Source organism: Patiria miniata, unplaced genomic scaffold (assembly GCF_015706575.1).
Source record: "Patiria miniata isolate m_02_andy unplaced genomic scaffold, ASM1570657v1 HiC_scaffold_24, whole genome shotgun sequence".
Taxonomy (NCBI): Eukaryota; Metazoa; Echinodermata; class Asteroidea; order Valvatida; family Asterinidae; genus Patiria; species Patiria miniata.
The window spans coordinates 5,945,510-5,963,592 of record NW_024037063.1 but is presented as its reverse complement, the minus strand read 5'-3'; the positions used below and the strand labels follow the sequence as shown (position 1 = coordinate 5,963,592).

Sequence of the window (18,083 nt, the reverse complement as noted above, 5' to 3'; positions counted from 1 at the left end):
GATCGAGTTTAACTTTTTGGGAATTTTCTAATGACTTCTGAGAATTGCATGCAAGGAATTCAAGTCAGTTTTACCAGTCAATCCCCTTATTCCTCCGCGTCCAAAATAGGAGAGAAAGTGCAACTGATTTTGGGGAAGACTTTCTGGGGATTCCCCGGCATAAAATCTCAGGAAACGACCGCAACTGCCGTGCTGGAAACATGGACGTCAATCGGTGACGTGGGGGACCGGCGAGGGGGGGGGGGGGGGGGACCTCCACTTTTTAAAGTTGGGGTATAGCATATCGTTTGTCTCCCCCCTCCCCACTTTTATGGTTCCCAAATAAAAATTGTAGCCTACCATGATGATTCTATAGCTCAGAATAGCTGATTTAATTACTCCAAACTCAAAAATGATGTTTAAAATATTATCTTTTGCTTTAAAAATAGTTTTAGTGGTCAGAAATTGCCCTTAAGCGGGCCCGAACCCCACGTTGTTAGGGCTTCGCGCTCGCAGTGCTGATCAAGGTATGTTCTCCCACTTTTGAGAAGAGATTTACTCCCAGGCCTTGTCGGGAAAACAGTTTAGTTTAAGAGTCCTATATGCACCATTTGAATCCACTGAATGCTTACATTAAGTTAGTCTCGTGCAAGTAAGACGGGTTTCTAGTCACCGTGCACGTGAAACGTTTTTGTATTTTTTTCACCACTCAGTGACATCGACAACCATTAAACTTTGCAATTACAATGTTTTCGTCTATCAACTGAGGTAGGGTGTTGTATTGAACTCATATAAAGATATCGATAACGACGTGATCTGTTAAAATCGTGACCCGATAACCTGTGGAAAATCTTGATGGTGAAAACATAAGCCGGAAAGTGGGAGTTTGTGGCGCGGCCCATCGCGGGGAAATTTCACGTAGATCCCAGCCGGAAGTAGCCGTCTGTGGGTGGGTGAAATGAAAAGTGAATTTCGTATGGATTATTTATATTCCCTGTATCATGTTGCACAACCAGGTACTGAACTCTGATGAAAATGACACCCATTGTGGCCGTCGATTGCCTCCTAGAATTCTTTTTTTTGGGGGGGGGGGGGTTGAGGGGGTGCACATACTTGCCAAATTTGTTTTTCAAAGTAACTTAAAAGCGGGTATGGGATGGGTTATAGGGGCGGATCTAGCTTTCAGGAAAAAGGGGGTTCAATGATGAAGGGGCGGGGGGTGAGTGAATGCATGCCGTGCCCGAATGCACGTCCAGAACATTTTGAAATCTACGATTATTCTCCCGCAATTCTAAGGCAACTTGAGAATAAATTTAGGGACGTTAGCATAGTATGCTAACGGCATACCATTATTTCTGTATTTTCAAGCTGCCCCATTTGTAATAGTATCATAACATTAGTCAGCCAGCTGAACGCCCATTCATTGACGTTACAGAATGACCCTACAGTAGAACCGCCCGGACTGTGACAAAGAAGATACTAGTTACCGGGTACATAATGATGGATATTATCCAAAACTAACGCCAGAAATTTCACACAAACAAACCTAGTTCATCACAAAGTTCCCTTCCCGATTATCCATTAAAAAACAAAACCGAGTCACGGCAGTGTAGTTTATTACACAGTACTTATTAGTTTTACCCGAGTCTGTGAAAATTCCCATTGTTCGGTATTTTCCGGTAATTCTCGGAAATGCTCGAGAGCAGACTGGTTTTCGGTACCTTTATTGTTGTTATCACTTACTAGATGGGAGCCAGTGTCCTTCGGGCAATACATTTTACATTCGGACAACGATCGGGGATAGCGCATGCGCGTTCTGGTTAAATAAGATTGTGCTTTCCACGCTCCGTTCAAAACGTAAGTTGTTCAGAAATTGTATTATTTAGCTTATAAATCATACAAATTATTGTAATACAGGGTGTATTGTGTTATGTGGTGTATTTTGGTCGGTTTTGTGTAACCGTTTTCTGTATAAGGAATGGAGAATTATCACGGTTTATTGTATTGTAGCTTTGTCCAGTTTCCGGACGGGTGTTTGATGGGACATGGCCGGCCGCGCGTTGGAGACTGGCACCCGCCATCATCAAGTTGTGCAGTTAAAACTAGGCAGGCCTAGCTACCTAGACCGGCAAATCCGTAGACGGTGTTCACAAAACTAATTTTAAGACGTGACAAAGTGAAGTATGGTGTTGAATACAGTAACAGTATCCTGTCACCAAAACTAATTTGCATGTTGAAAAAAATAATCTTCCTACTAAAAATCCTAGTTTAAGTTGGGACAAAGAAAAAACCCTTGACAGGAATTAGGAATCAGGATTGGCAATCGATGACATTGCAAGTATGGCAAGCATTGCTTGGCATGAGCCATGATTGGTGAATGACATTATTGCATAATTGATACTGAATGACAACACTGTCAATGTCAGTGACATTGTTGAATCAAACTTCAAAGTGTTTGTTAATACTAGTAATAGTAATAGTATACCGTCACCTGACCGTGACTACTGTACCGTGAACCAGTCCCTCCTTTTTTCTGCTCTTGTGGAAACTGTGATGGCACTTCCAATGCATGCACATAAACGTGCGCACTGTGCATGTGTGTTTATGCATATTTTTTTAAATTCTTAAACTTTAAAGCGCGAGTTTTATTTCTTATTTTTAATCGAATGTGTTCCTACATTTAATTGCAGAATATTTCATATTTTTTATATATTCTTGGCCGACTCTGGAAGATTATTTAACATGTTTAAAAAACAGGAACTAGACTAGTAGGCCTAGTACTAGTAGTAGTGGTCTTGGGTGAAGCCCAAAATTGCATTTTGTCTGAATTTATACGAAATTGAAACAATGTAAAACCGGAACCAGACCAAGTTTCCTCACAGTCACAGTGAAAATGATTTTAAAAATTCCTAAAATCATTCACTGTAGAGACTTGGTGCTGGTGAGAGAGAGAAAAAAAGCAGGGACCAGTTCACAGTCAAAACTGCCGACAACTGCCTTCTTGCAATATCCTTGAATACATGTACATGTACATGTACATGTACATTGAATATCCTTTTCATCACTCCGAGTAACATTATACAACCACCAGACGAGGACAAAGAGGGCAGAAAAACAAGCGAAACAAAATCAGGCAATCTTTTCTCACTCTTTGGCAGATAAATTCTCCAAAACGAGGTACAGACAAGGTCCTCAGTTTTTCACTAACCAAGATTGAGGTCTCAATTCAATTTTTAAAGGAGACCTCTTCTCCAATTTGCACCTGAGAGTGATGCAAACTGATTTCAATTTGAAGCTTAAGACTAGACTGGTACATGAATACTCAACTTTTTGAAAATATCCACCATATAGTAGTCTGGTTATCTGGTGGCATGACTATGGAGACAATGTGTAGAAGTAAAGACTAGGTACCAGATGTTTCAAATGCTTGTCTATTTTCTTGTATTGCCATGTCAGATTGCATGTTTTCACTATCTGTCGTGTATATGTGTGTTTTGCTCTCATACACAATATTGAGAGTCCCAAATTTTGTCCACAACCACCAAAGTGACATCAAAATAGGTCCTACTTAGTACTAGGCCTACATGTACATTCTTTTTTCTGTAGTCTTGTCTGTATTTCACCCATCATTACAGAATAGTGTGATAGAGGAAAGTTAAGTCTTTAAAACACCATAAATGAAATAAACACAGTATATATGAGGCCTAGCCATAACATTTTTAGCTGTATACAAAAAGGAAGCCATTTTCTAGGGCATTTATGCGTAGGCAGGGAAGGCTGATCGACAACTAGTCGTGAGATTTGGGTTAGTAAACATTTATAATTTATGAAGAAGAGGGCACGCATCTGACATTACTGTGTTAAACAACTTGTAATGATATTTTTTTTATTCATTTGGTTATTTATGTCCATTTCCAACAATTGCACTTAGTTTAGTCGAAATTACACAATGTACATTTTAATTGATTATTGTTTGTTCTTTTTTTTATCTTCATTTTTATATTCAGGCCTACATATACTTGTAAATGTGTGGAAAGCAAGGTGGATTGCAACTTTGTTTTTACATATTTTTCCGCCGTATGAACATGATTGACTGAAATTTAACATCATGGCAACTTGTTTGTCCTAGCTCTTTCTACAGGTGTTTTTCAATCTGTGACATTGAGCATTATCAATCAACATGAGTGTTGCACCAGGAACGGAAGAATCGGACGGTTACGTCGTCAGAGCCAGGGGACTTCCCTGGTCATGCAAGGAAGAAGACATTATCAACTTCTTTGATGGTATGTTAGTGCCTACCCACAACAGTCCTTTAAATTCAATGTCAAGCTTTGTTCCCCCCCCCTTCTGTTTGTTACCAAACATTGAATCAAAAACGTACATGTATTGAAATAAAAAATAAGATTTTACATCCTCTAAATACCCCCTTGTTTTGCATGATTTACAGGGTTTAATGTCAACTGTTTCCTTGGATTTCATTTGATATGTTGGGATTTTATTTGGTTTACTTTTTGCCAGGTTGTAACATTTTGGGTGGCAAGGATGGAATCTGTTTCACATTCAACAAGCATGGCCGTCCAAGCGGAGAATGCTTCGTCGAGTTTGAAACCGAGGAAGACTTTGAGAATGCCATGTCAAAGCACAAGAAGGAAATCGGATCACGTTATATTGAAGGTAACACTGCATATTAACTTGCCAGTCAATTAACATGATTTATTCCAGTGGGTGGGATTAAGCCTAACAATTCCCATCCAGTCAAACTCCAACACCAGCATTTGATTGAATCTGTTAGAGTGAGTACTGCTCTAGTAAATTGATTACCGTAATTTTCGGAATATAAGCCTCCTGGAGTATAAGCCGCAGCACGCAAATATCTGCAAATTAAGATATGAAGTCGGCGTATACTTTGAATTCATTGAATTCAAGTGACCCCTTTTGATCCTTTATCAGTGTTCCGATCTAAGATTGAGGAGAGAGAATGGGTGATGAAGCGTAGTGGGGCTGCATCCTTCGAAGACAACGATGCCTGTATCCGTATGAGAGGTATTCCCTATGAGTGCTCTAAGGAGGAAATCATGCAGTTCTTTAAGGGTATGTATATAAACCTTGTCCAACATACAAACAATGCTATATTTTACCAAAAATCTAAGCGAAATTATGAAAAGTAAAAGAGAAAAGGTCAAGAGTATTTAGAGACTTCTTGAAACCTGCCTAAATCCCTTTAGCAGTTTGCTAGTTTTGCAGAACTGTTCTTGTCATTGGTCATCAGCCAGAAAGTGTTTGAATGCTCCTTTAAACAGTAAATGTGCTTGAGTTGACTTGAGCTGATTTGAATTTCGAAGAATCAGCTTCAAATAAATTGAGATTTCGGTTGAACATCAGAAATTTCATTCATTGAAAGCTGTCTTTTACGAATGGGGTTGAGTAAATATTTATTATGAAACTTTAAAAGAAAATCTCCTCAACCGTTTTTTCCAATTCATACTTTTTCAAAGATGAATTTGGTTTTCCCAAATTGTGCAATTGAACTCCAGAGTTCCCTTGTCTGAATAATCCCAAAAGTCCAGAACTGACATGAAGATCTGTTATTTAATAACAAATATATTCATGTTAATACATGTAACAACATTGCAGCATGAATGTCTCTCAGTTCTTGGCAGTCGACCAGAAACTTTGAGTCGAGCACCAATTTCAAAGAAAACTTATTTTGTTTTGACCACATTCTTTGCCCATATCCTGTAACCCCTGGTGTTTGATTCCTGAATCATTGCAAATACAGAAAATTGAAAACACAGTGGCAGTCAATGTACGTTTCACTAAAGCCCCATGCATGTACATGAACATGCATTCGTCTTCACTAAATGTTCTTTTTCTAGTCCATCACGTCATGTGCTTGGATTTTGAATCGTTTGCTCAAACTCATTTTGCAAGTACCTGTTATCATGTGTGTATTTTATTTTAGGCCACTGGTAACTCACTAGGACTTTTGGAAACCCATGCAGTTTTCCCTCAATTAAAAGTTTGTCTATAGAGTTTGCATACCCCTCGAGCACACATGGGATTGGTTTGCATGTTTAGTTGTTCATTGGTGGTTTCAGAGTTGTCTTACACCAGGCATGCAACTGAGAAGTAACAAAAAAAGAGGGAATTCCAAGACAGGTGTTTTTCTATTGTTAATGGCATAAGTGTGAAGTGAAAAACAAGGAAATTGGCTGATCTGAGGGAAAAGTTGTATGCCTGTTACATTGGAATTGTACCTCTCAAATCTTGATTGCTGCAAGGTTTTAAGGAAAGTGAGAAAGTGCCTTAAACCAAGGGGAATTTTACATAAACATGATATTAGATTCAATTACGCTATGGTTTCTTAAGTATGAATATATATCTGGGTGCTTGATTGTCATATGAATGCCATTTACCCCACAGGTTGCCTGCTATATTGACCAATTGCCTCCTATCTTTTTCCTCTTATTTTTATCTCCTATACCTTATGGGTACCTTATCGACTGGGTGATTGACTGGGTGGTTTGCCCCCCTACATGGGTACCTCCTTGGCTGACTGGGTGGTATCGGGCGTGTCAACCGGGTGGTATCGGGCGACGGGGGTATCATGGTGGCTCCCTACAGGGTTGGAGATTGTGGCGAATGGGATAACACTGCCTACAGACCAGGATGGGAAGTGTACCGGGGATGCCTTTGTGCAATTTGCAACAAAGGAGCTGGCAGAGAATGCTTTGGGCAATCATATGCATAAACTAGGGCACAGGTGGGGCTTGGAATAGCGGTGGGGTAGCTACCGTTATATATTCAATATTTTTGTGTGCTTACGTGTCATACAATTTAGCCCTCTCTGGGGATTTTTAAAAAAACATTACCGCTTTTTTAAAAAAAGTTCAATTTCGACCCACTTTTAGATTGTTACAAAATGAATAATTTGTTTGTTTATTTCGTCATTACTAGTTATTACGAGTGTTTCTTTTAATTGTTTTGTTGGCCTTGGTAGTATTATGTGACTTCCTGGTAATATAAGAGTTGTGAAATCATATTTCACAATTGGGTCATGTATAGTTTAATTATAGGCACACAACGTAAGAGCCCAAAATACACAATGGTTAACTTCACAACAGTAAACACTTCGCAGATTTGTCGGCTGTATTTCCTGTGTAGTTCTGATTAGACAGGAAACAAAAGTCTGATTACGAAAGAGGAGTTTCAAAACATTCAAGTTACTCAAAAGCTGTCCGTCTTTTTCTTTGGCATATTCTGATTTTTTTTGGGGGGGGGGGACCCTCAAACTTATAAAGTTCTTTTTGTATTGTTTAATTTCATAATAAATACAAATCAAAACAGTTTTTTATAAAAAAAAGGGGGGGGGGAGGGATATGATGATAAAAGCCAAACACAGGTGCGCATAAGTGAAAATGAATGTGTTCACCGACTGTGTTTGCAATAAACCTGAACTTGGTGAATACACATTCTGAAACCAGGAAGTGATGTAATGACTACAGGAGTGAGTCTGGCTGTCTGGCGCCCTGTCTTCTCTTTTCCATGTCTGTGCGATTTGTATAGTCTGTCCCTGTCTTTGTATATCAGTTTGTTATACTGTTCTTTGTAATTCCTCTACTGAAAGGCTCTATGTTCTGGTTTGACATGTTATTACTGTTTTTAAGCCCTAAGTTCTGGTGTCCCTTTTTCCCCAAAATATATTGTTTTACTGCTTCAGCAATGGAGTTTATTATCCACAACGATCCTACCAATATTTTCTGACACCATTAGAGTAGTTCCTGCATGGCTTATGTACATGTACACTCATTCCTCTGGCACTTGAAATGATGCATTGTTCCAATCAATTTAATGCCAAGACAGGCCATCTGAACAGCATAGATCAGCGATATACTCGTACATGTATAAACAGTCATCAGGCCATTTTCAGAAAATAAAATGTCATTCTTGAAAGTTGCACATTTACATTTTCCCTGATATTGCTATTTTACCTGCTCTTGCAAGGCTAAATCACATGTTTTTGAACCATGTTTGATTTTTAAAACTAATACTTTGGTTTTACTCTGCTTGTTGAAAAGCAAAGCTCTTCTCACAAAATGACGTGCCATGTTTTTAGTGCAATCTCTTCACTTCTGAAAGTTTCATTTTCATAATTTTTGTTTTCATAATTTCATAATTTTCATAACTTGTTTTGTTCTGTGTAATGTTTTGTTTTGATCTGTCTGTTTTTTTAAAGGGGAATGAACTGCTCAGTGATTACGCACTGGACATTGCAAAATCTAAACAATGCTCAAGATAAAATGTTGTCTCTTTGATGTGAAATATTGCTGTTGTTTCAGTTGAGGCAAACAAAAAGATTTATAGTTCCTTGTGAAAAAGTGGGGAAAATACCCCAACTCCTAAATAACCAGAATATTTGTTTGAAATTTTTTTTTTCTGCCTTTTCACCGTGGTTTTGCTCAAGTTAACCTTTTTTTGGCTACCTCAGAAGTGCCGCTGCTTAGATGTATAAAATTTGAGTCAAGTTATTTACATGTAGATAGATTATTAGGACTCTGAGTACTTGTACCATTTGTGCCTTATAAATTCAATTTTTTGTGTCATAAAAATTTGTAAATTGTTGAACTTTAGCAAACAGAACTGTAGTATACATTTGGGCCCAAAGTCTTCCACTACCGGGGCTTTTATAGGAAAAAGTATTTATTTTGTTAAGTTATGTTTCTTGTTAAGAAGACGTTCTCTTCTCTCTCTCTCTTTTTAACTTAATAATTATGTATATCCTTCCTGACAAAAAAGTAATCTCAGGTATTTCTGTTGAGATTCAAACTTATAAACCTTTGCTCATAAGAGCAGACATCCTGCCACTTTTTTTTACCGTGAGCAAAAGAGTAGTGTCAGGAAGGGCAAGGTGTACATAAAACATGAATTGACTTGAGGTCATTTCCATTTCCATATCTCCAGGTATGTGGAGATCTTCCACAGTAACTTGGAGGAAATTCGTCGGATTATAAGCGCCAACAAGTTTGCCCGTGGTTTCCAGAGGCCTGGTCCATATGATCGTCACGCCGGCGCTGGTGTGTTTGGTAACAGGGGCAGAGGACTATCCAGTTCTGGCTTTGAGCGTCGCTACAGATACGATGGTATGTCATTCACAGGAATTGTCTGGAAATTGTGTAAAATTTGAGAGTGGTTTCCAAGCAATTTATTTTATTACAGAACACAGACAAAAGACCTTTAATTTGGGAGGGGTGGACGGTAACGATGCTCTAGAATTTAAATTTGAACTAGGATTTATTCTTTTGGCAAATGCTGATGACAATCATGGGCTTAGTGTTGGTCCCAAATTGAATGATTGTTCCGGCAGGTTTCGGGGGTGGATATGACGATAACTTCTTTGGCATGGACAACTACGGATTTGGTGGCAGCAGCGGCGGCGGCAGCGGCGGTTTTGGAATGGGCGGGATGATGACTCGACGAGGGAGGGGTATGCGAGGCATTGGAATGAGAGGTGAGTGTGGAGGTAACCTCAGATATGAGAGTTGAGTATGGGATTAACTCAGCAGTGAGAGATGAGTGTGATTGAGGTAACCTTGGCAATGAGAAGTCAGTTCAGTTTAGTAGTTTACGACTATGTACAGTAGCTCGGCGCTACCTTCCTCGTTTGCAAAGGGTAAAGCGTCAGAGCAATATAGAAGAACGTCTTGAAGCGGCCCTTTTCTTGTTCCTCATCCTTGTTTTCGCATTCTGCACTTGATACCGCGTAGAGGCGCTCTTATCAGGTGTGCCATACCTGTGTTTGAAAGATGGTATGTATAGGTGTTGTTTATGCATTTCAAGCCTCCTTGAACCATTCGATGAAGAGATCTTGTGTACACCGCATCATTTGCGAGTTTTGCGCCTCCATCAGGTTCCAACATTGGGCAGAATTGAACAGAGATGATCTTTGTGTGGAGTTGAAGAACTACACCTGGTTCCTCGGCCCAATTTTCTTGTTTAGTAGGACATTTTTGTGCTTGGGAAATTTGATCTGGCTGAGTGGTATGCGGTGGCTGATCTTCTACAATCTACTTACCAAGGTAACAGAATTGCCTGATGGCTCCCAGATCAACATTTCCTAGGGAGATGTTGGTTCCTAGAAATGGATCCGATAATTGAAGGTGTTTGTTATTCCAATCATTGCCTCCGTTTTCTTCACATTGATGTTAAGCCAAAATCTTTGGAAGATTGAAAACTACATGTATTGCTTTTGAATGTATTCGTCATTGTTTCATACAGTGTTTTAAGGATACTGATCAGATACAGGGTTTTGCTGGGGGTGCAGCACATTTTGATGGATTTGAAAAGCCAGGCCTTGCTACATGGATGAACGTCGCCTGAAGGTCAACAAACAATATGTCGAGAGGTTGCTTCCTTTGATCTGTAATTGTTGGATTTGTTTGGGACAGAAGATGGCATCAGTGGTACCTCGGTTCTTTCGAAATACAAACTGTTTTTCGGACAACCGCTTTTTATACCTTTTTGATAATCAGGAGAGCATAATCGAGATATTTTGATAGATCTGACCTTCAACCTTTGCCCTTAAATAAAACTTCACACTTGAAATCACCCCAGGTGTCGGGGATATCACCCTTTTCCCAGATGTTCCTAATGAGCCCTTCTAGTACATGTATATCTAGCATCTCCTTCGTGAGGGCCCATTTGAGGAATCAGATGGGAAGTCGTTTGCTGGTTTTCCATTCTTCATTAAATGAAATTTTTGTCTCGATTTTCTTTTGGTCCGGGGTGTTATTGAGAGGCTTGTCGAGCTTCATAGTATGGAGCAGGGCGATACAGCCTGGAGTAAGGGATCCTGTGTACTCCTCTGGTGGAGTTGACCGAGTTTCAGGGCTATTGTGCACATGGAAATAGTCGATGATGGCCTGCATTTGTGGATTTGTGGCACCTGATCGAAAGGTCGATCTTTGTTCTTTCGCACAGCAAAAGACTCTCTCAGCTTGGCAAGTACATTGAAGGTCGTTGATTGGTTCTGCCTCCTTTGCCCAGTGTAAGTTAAGTAGTTACTTTGAGAATTTGCAAATTTCTTTTTCAATTGCGTCGATACTGGCACCAGGTGCTGCGAGTTGTCTGCGTTCCTCCAGTAAGGATTGTAATTTTGGAGAAGACCGCCATAGTGGAATAGCATGGCTGACTTTGGTGGTAGAAAGTCTTTCAGCAGCGGCAGAAGCAGAAACTGAACCAAGCTTTGCGCGGAGAGACTTGCAGAAATTCACCTTTGTTTTTTGGCATCTAGACCTTTGAGCTGGAATTTCGGTTGCTTTTTCAACGACCCGAATCTTAAGCAAGCAGCTCGGGTAGCAGGAGCCTTCAGGGTGGTTATGATAAATCAATCGTCAGAGTCAAACCTGAAGCTGTTATAAATACTGCATTGAAGTACGTAACTTCGAGTGGAACTGTCTGTTAATGAAACTTTGTAAACTCTCTTTGTACGCTGGTCATTACTGTGCCACATGATCTAACAGCAGATTTTGTTGTAATACCAGATATTGAACACGGATAGCGATGCTCTTCGAAGAACTGGCAGATGACTTGAAATTGAAATCACTCAGTATCAATAACTTCCACTTCTTATTGTGCAATTTTGATGCTTCAGATAAATTCTGGTAGACTTTTTCACAAACCGCAGCATCCGCATCTGCAGTAGGAGCATGCTACCACAACCTTCTGATTATACCCCCAGATCTTAATTTCTGTAGTTACCAGGCGCGCTGAGATGTGATCAACTTTTGAGACCTCAACTGCTTGGGAGCGTTTGATCGCCAGTCCAACCCTGTGTTGAGCTTTACGCTTGTACCCAGCAAAGTACAGATTGTAAGAGTACTTTCTCCTGTCTCCTTCAACAATTAGAGTTGCATCACTTCTCCTGGTTTCTTGTAGGGCGCAGATTGTCAAATTGGCTTGAGATTTCCTGACATCCTGATCAAATGTTAATCCTGTCTGGCAGTCCTAATATTGGTAGTACCCGCTCGCCAGGTTTGACAATGTTTGGAGCATTGAAATGCTTTGTGATTATTCAGTCGGCGCAGATTTTGTTTGGCGACAAAGAGGGGGACTTGTGGATCCGCTGCCGCATCTGTTTGCTTGTCAATTTCCATTACTCTCTTAGTTGACTTCCAGGGTTGACACAAGCTCACCAGGGGACTGCTTGCTCGGACGTGGGTAATGGTAGGTTGCTAAGATTTCAGTAGATTATCACAGAAGCAATCACTTGAAGACATACTCAGGGACAAGCGAGTGTATCGATGTTGAGATACGTGTTGTGGTATTCAGCCCAAAAACTGAGGTAATGTCAATCAATTAGAGATGGATGTGAGCGAGGTTTGATTTAAGTATTCATTGAAGAATGTTAGGTATTTAAGTGAAGAGAATTTCAGACAGCAAGAGGGTAGCCTTGTTAATGATTGCATTTCAAAATAAGGAATTAGTTACTGGGATCCTTGACTACAAAACCACATCTTCACACAAAAATTAAATTGCATGATGTTACTGGCAAATTGTACTGTTCCTCCATGTATCTATTATAACCACTGATCAGGATTTCATCAGGATTCTAAAAACAGCGAATTCTAAAGATAACTTTTGCTTTTGTTCAGGTGGATACAGCAGAGGAGGGGGTGGCAGTGGGGGGTATGGTTACGGTAGCGGGGGAGGCTCTGGGTTCGGTGGTCCAGGAGGTGATAGTGTGGGACCAGTCTTCCAGAGTCAGACAGGACATTCTATTCACATGAGAGGTCTGCCATTCAGTGCCACTGAAGAACACATCATGGAGGTCAGAATATGTTCATTTCATATGTAAAATGCCAACAGTGCATGAACACTGTTTAATTATCTCCCTACATTCAGAGTCACTGCATTTTGTAAGTTACAATTACGGTAAAACATTATTGCTATGAATTCTTCATTGATGTTGTGTACTGATAGTGTGTACCCTCTGTAATCCTGAGTCCTTTAGACCCCCCAAAAAAGTCTCCGGTTTCTGGTATGGAGCTTGCCCAAAAAGTGGTGCGGCGACGCGGCTTTTTGGGTTTTTTTACCCGATTTTTTTGCTTCAAATGTCGGCTGATGACTGTAAATGGGAGTTCAGAGAGGCCACATAAAGCTTATTCTCGACCATAACCCAATCTAAAAACACGTTAAAATTGTGCAGCAGCAGGATTCCAGTCAAATCAGTGAGTTTGGCGGTTTTGAGACATCATCTTTCATTAAAAAAAAAACTTTTTCATTTTGCCGACGCGCATGGCTACGGCGACGCGCGCGCATACCAGAAACCGGAGACTTTTTTTTTTTGGCCTTAACCACCTGGTTTACTTTGTGTAGGTAGTATTAAAGCACAGGGTGTCCCCCCTTCCCAAAAAAAAAACCCCTCAAAGTACCCTCTTTTTTAGAGCTTTTAAGAAACAGACATTACAAATATTGATACACATTTGGAAAGTACAGCTCAAATTTTTTTTTCAACAACGAAAAAATCTTTCCAATTGGAAAAGTAGTTATTGAGTTACGGCCAAATAAAAAAAGGGTCACTTTTTCATTTTGTCCAAGGTCTTAATTGTCATTTATTAGGATTGTAATGGATTTGGGGTGAGGGTAGTTGTGCTTTCTTTAATTTTTCTTTATTATTTTTTTTTTTCTTCGTTTTTGGCAACAATTGTCATTCCTCGTTTTAATAGAAATGGTAGTCCTGAAAAGGACTGTTTAGTTTAACTTCTTAGTTGTTCAACAAAATGTACACGCAAACACATTGAAAAACATCAGCTTGGAACTAGTCACAAATACATACACTGTGATTATCTGGTTTTTCAGTTAGACGGATTATTCTGGTCTCATGTTATCAACCAACAGTATATTATATTACATGTATGTTGTAATTTTCTGTACAGTGGTTTCGCAAGAAGGCTGTTCCGTGCAGAGTTGTCATCAAGTACAACAACAAGGGTCAACCGTCAGGCGAGGCAGACGTTGATTTCATCCGTCACGGAGACGCAGTGGCTGCCATGGCTAAAGACAAAGAACACATGATGCATCGTTACATTGAGCTGTTCTTGAACTCTGATGATGACGGCGACGGTGGGGATGGAGGGTACGGTGATATGCCGGGATTGCAGTCAGGTATGGGAGGTAAGAACTAGACCAAATGTCATGCTGCTGCTAAGAAGAAAATATCGCTTAGCACAAACAAATATTGCTTAGGAAAAACTGATGACAAGCCAAAGTATAATTTGATTTGTGTTGCTTGTTGCTGTCTTATTAATGCTTAGCGCAAGAATGAAGTTAGCAAGATTGTGTGCCGAGAAGCTCTTTGAAATTTGGCCCTATTGAAGTAGATCCTCATCTTACAAGATTAATGCTGGACTTGAAATACTCACTACACTGCATGACATCAGATTTCAGTTTAGGCCTAATAATTTCCATCCCAAAAAGAGACCTTTGGTTGTGGCCACCGACTAGTGCAATCAACCTAGATAGGTTTGTTCCAGAACAGTTGTCTATATTTCCGCTATCGTCTAGCAGAGTGGGATTGAGTCAAACTATATAATTGACCATCATTTCGCTTGAACTTTTTGCTATTATTCACGTCAATCCCGCACTCTAGTTATGATCACCTTAAAGCCTGTACCTGATCACAGTATCCGTGTTTCAGGTCTTATTATTGACATGTCTTTTATTTCTTGTCATCAAATATTTGGGAAAAAAATGTGGACTATTACTTTTCGTAACAGGTAGCGGAAGTGGCAATTTTGGAGGTGGCAGTTCGCAGGTCGGAGGCCAAAGTGGTGGATTTGGTAACCAAGGTAACGGATTTGGTAACCAATCAGGCGGCATGAGAGCAGGAAGCGGATATACCAGCTTTGAAAGCCAAGGAGGATCAGGTTACCAAGGTAACGGAGTCAGTTGGATTATTTGGATTTATCTTGTTATAAAACATTTGTCACCCCAAAACTAGCTTTTTTGAGATTAGAGATGTTTAATTTTTGGATTTTACAGAACAAGAGCTTTCTAATGATATTTAACATGATTTGGGGCACTGAGGTTAGTAATGGAAATATAGGCCACAAACTAAATTGAATGTGATCTAAGTTTTGAAAAAATAGCAGTCCCGCTGTTGTATAACAGTGAACAGTCGACTAATTAAATGGGATGATAATAGGTTTAAAAGATGTTTGATGGAGGAACAAAAATATGGGAAAATAGATCCTCAAGTAAAATGGGAATTTTGTTATACAAAATGATGTGAACAAACAGATTCCCTTTTTCTAGAGCTTGTTGTTTATACTTGCAGTCTTCGATAAGTTTCAGAAAAATGAAACACACCTCGTAAAATTTAGCTTGATATTTGTTGAGTTTGTTTAGACAGTAAAGACTTATACAGTCATGTGATATTTTGTTGCCAGGTAACCAAGGAGGTGGAGGTAGCGGTTCTTTCTACTCCGGTGGATCTGGTGGCTCTGGATTCAACCAAGGATTCTAAACAACAGTCTCAAGAACCAGTTTAGATAAGACATTTCTTTGTTGTCTCAATTCAAGTTTTGCTTGTTGTGTAATAACCCTAAAAGAGCCGGGGGGGTTGGGACCATCCCACAGCCTCAATTAATATCGTACAGTGAAGTTGATTCTAATGTAAGTTTTCAATAAATTTGGTATGAAAATGTGCGCCAAACTTGAAGCTAGAAAGTCATGAAAGCCCACGCCTAAAAACTTGCGCGTTGCAAAAATATTGCTAAAAAAAGTGCAGGGGGCAGAATCCCCCAGCCTTTCAGGGTTAAATCTTCTCGTGTATATAAACTTTTTCTGAGAAATTTTTCTGATCATGCAATGTTTTGTTTGGGTTTGTGTTTTCTTTTGGTCAGTAGAAAATTTAATTTAAAAAAACCTTGTAATTGCTACTTTTCCAATACCATTGTAGAACTGATAAGAAAATGGCTGAAATTCAGACACTTTAAATGCTCTTTGAGGGTTTTAAGCTTCCTTGAGTTCTAGGTGAAAACAAAATTGTTCCTCCAGAGGAATACCCTCGGTCAAATGTTTTTTCTGAGATTTCTCGTTTGGGTTTTAATTCTATTCATTGAAAGTTAAAAAGAAGACCACTACATGTACAATCTAACATTGTGAGAAATATTTTACATTCCCTAAAACTGTCATTGCATGCATGATGTATTACACAAGCCATTAATCATTACAAGTGTGTATAAAAAATAGGTCGTAACTAAAATTTCGGATTTGAAAACTGGAAGCATGGTTGATTCCAAAGGATATCCCTGCAATTATAGGTGATTGTAAAGCTATTTGTTCTCGGAAATATTTGAATCGTGAACATTTTGAGCAGTTAGTAAACAACTTTTGAACTTGCAAGAAAACTTACAAAAGCCATTTGCAAATATTCTAACAAAGTCTCCTTTGAAAAAGAAAAGAAAAAAATGGGTTGTGATGATAGGGAGGCTCTACTGGCAGTCTTTGAAGGCCAAGAAAAAAAATAATGAATTTCCTATATAACCCCAGCAAACCTAGAATAGCATACAGAACCTAAATATTTTTTATTCAGAAACTTTTTTAAAACATTGAACATCAGCCTGCATTTACAAAAATTAATTTCATTTGGTTATACTGTATATATAATTGTTGGCAGCAAAGCTTTTAAACAGCGTACTGAGCGTAGCAGATTCAGATTGAAGCATTTAATTCACATGTTAACTATGAATGCATGCATAATTAAAAACAAAATAATCGAACACCTTTTTTTCTGGCAATAAAAGTTAAGGTAAAACAGAAAACACAATAAAACAGAAAACACAACTTTTTTCTTGGCCTTGAGAAGTTGAATGGGTTGTAACATAATAGATCAGAGAAGTTCATAATGTAGCAGCATACATGTACATAGTTGCAGATAGAATTCGATTGAATTTTCTTTTTGGCTAATTATAAAAAAATTGGTCTAAAACAACGGATTTACTGGATAGCAGGACAATTTTGAAACATGTAATTTGTGTGTAAGTTGAAGCACAGTTTTCAAAGAGTTTGGATGATTCAATGTTAACACTATTTACAGTATTTTAATTTTGAACTGATACATTCGTTAATCATCAAATTACATTAAGAATTTTAATTTTACGGTACCAGCCCACCCCCCTATAAAACTGTACTTTTTTTTACCCAGTGAAATATTGGCTTGAAATAAAATCAATGCTTGATAATTCAGTTAAAAAACAGCATTTTGAACCATTGCTTTTACATGATTTGAATATTCATTTTTTTCCTGTTTTATTATGCAAATGAGGGCAAGGGTTGTATTTTAATTTTTTTTCTTTTTTTTTATATTGCGCAATCTAACCTTTAAATATAACGTCCGAGAACAAATTTTCGAAGAGGCATATGGCCTGGTGGTCTAGCTCGCTGACCGCCAGGCTGGGGTCCCCGGATCAAATCCCAGCCGGGGACCCGGGAGGAGAATTTTTCCTCACAGCAGAGAGAAATTTAAAAAAATAAATAAAATAGTAGCATGGAGCAGGGTTGAACCGCGTACCTTCTGCATGCCAGCTCTCTTTTTTCCCGCTCTGCCATGGCACTTTCTTGAAAAAAACTCCGGTTTTCGTAATTAAAACCCTTAGGTTGTTGGACTTGGACAATTTTTCAGCTCTGGCCAGAATTTCAGATTGCAAGGGGTACCCCTTGAATTTTTTCAGATCTGAGGGTCTGAGGCTGGGAGGTTGGGAGGTTGTGGAGTTGGGAGCCAGAATTTCAGATTGCAAGGGGTACCCCTTGAATTTTTTTTCAGATATGAGGGTCTGAGACTGGGAGGCTGGGAAGTTGGGAGCTGAAGGGGTCTGGAGATGGAGGGTAGGCTTGGATACTTTGGACTATTAAATAGTTGAGGGGGAATCGGGACTATGGGGTTTGGAGTTCATGGGGGAACTTGGGTTTTGGGACTAGGCTGTTTTATTTGCCCCACTGTTTGGAATGGAGAGCTAGACCTTGCAGATATCATAACTGCTGCATGTGGAATTCTGCTGGGACTTGTACTAGGAGTCCAAACAGGAATTTCAAGCCAGTCAGTC

At 39.3% G+C, this 18,083-nt stretch overlaps 1 protein-coding gene across 4 annotated transcripts; it reads left to right on the top strand.

Annotated features, from left to right (window-relative positions):
* The first annotated feature begins 1,725 nt into the window (after positions 1 to 1,725).
* On the top strand, positions 1,726 to 17,247 carry LOC119732593 (heterogeneous nuclear ribonucleoprotein H3-like). Of its 4 annotated transcripts, none has more exons than XM_038206168.1 (11): positions 1,726 to 1,836; positions 4,109 to 4,262; positions 4,498 to 4,653; positions 4,930 to 5,070; positions 6,604 to 6,742; positions 8,941 to 9,119; positions 9,344 to 9,487; positions 12,630 to 12,805; positions 13,914 to 14,142; positions 14,754 to 14,912; positions 15,426 to 17,247. In XM_038206168.1, exons 2-11 carry the CDS (start codon positions 4,160 to 4,162, stop codon positions 15,500 to 15,502), a joined length of 1,503 nt encoding a protein of 500 aa, XP_038062096.1. In that variant the 5' UTR covers positions 1,726 to 1,836; positions 4,109 to 4,159; the 3' UTR covers positions 15,503 to 17,247. The 4 variants fall into 4 exon arrangements, with proteins under 4 accessions (XP_038062096.1, XP_038062094.1, XP_038062097.1 ...); XM_038206166.1 differs by having other exon boundaries at positions 13,914 to 14,151; XM_038206167.1 differs by having other exon boundaries at positions 1,754 to 1,836; positions 4,121 to 4,262; positions 13,914 to 14,151.
* Positions 17,248 to 18,083: the final 836 nt, after the last annotated feature.

Coding starts and splice junctions, on each gene's coding strand:
- LOC119732593 (XM_038206166.1), top strand. CDS start 4,160: ATGAGTGTTGCACCAGGAACGGAAGAATCGGACGGTTACGTCGTCAGA. Junction 4,263..4,497: donor CATTATCAACTTCTTTGATG/GTATGTTAGTGC, acceptor ACTTTTTGCCAG/GTTGTAACATTTTGGGTGGC. Junction 12,806..13,913: donor CTGAAGAACACATCATGGAG/GTCAGAATATGT, acceptor TTTTCTGTACAG/TGGTTTCGCAAGAAGGCTGT.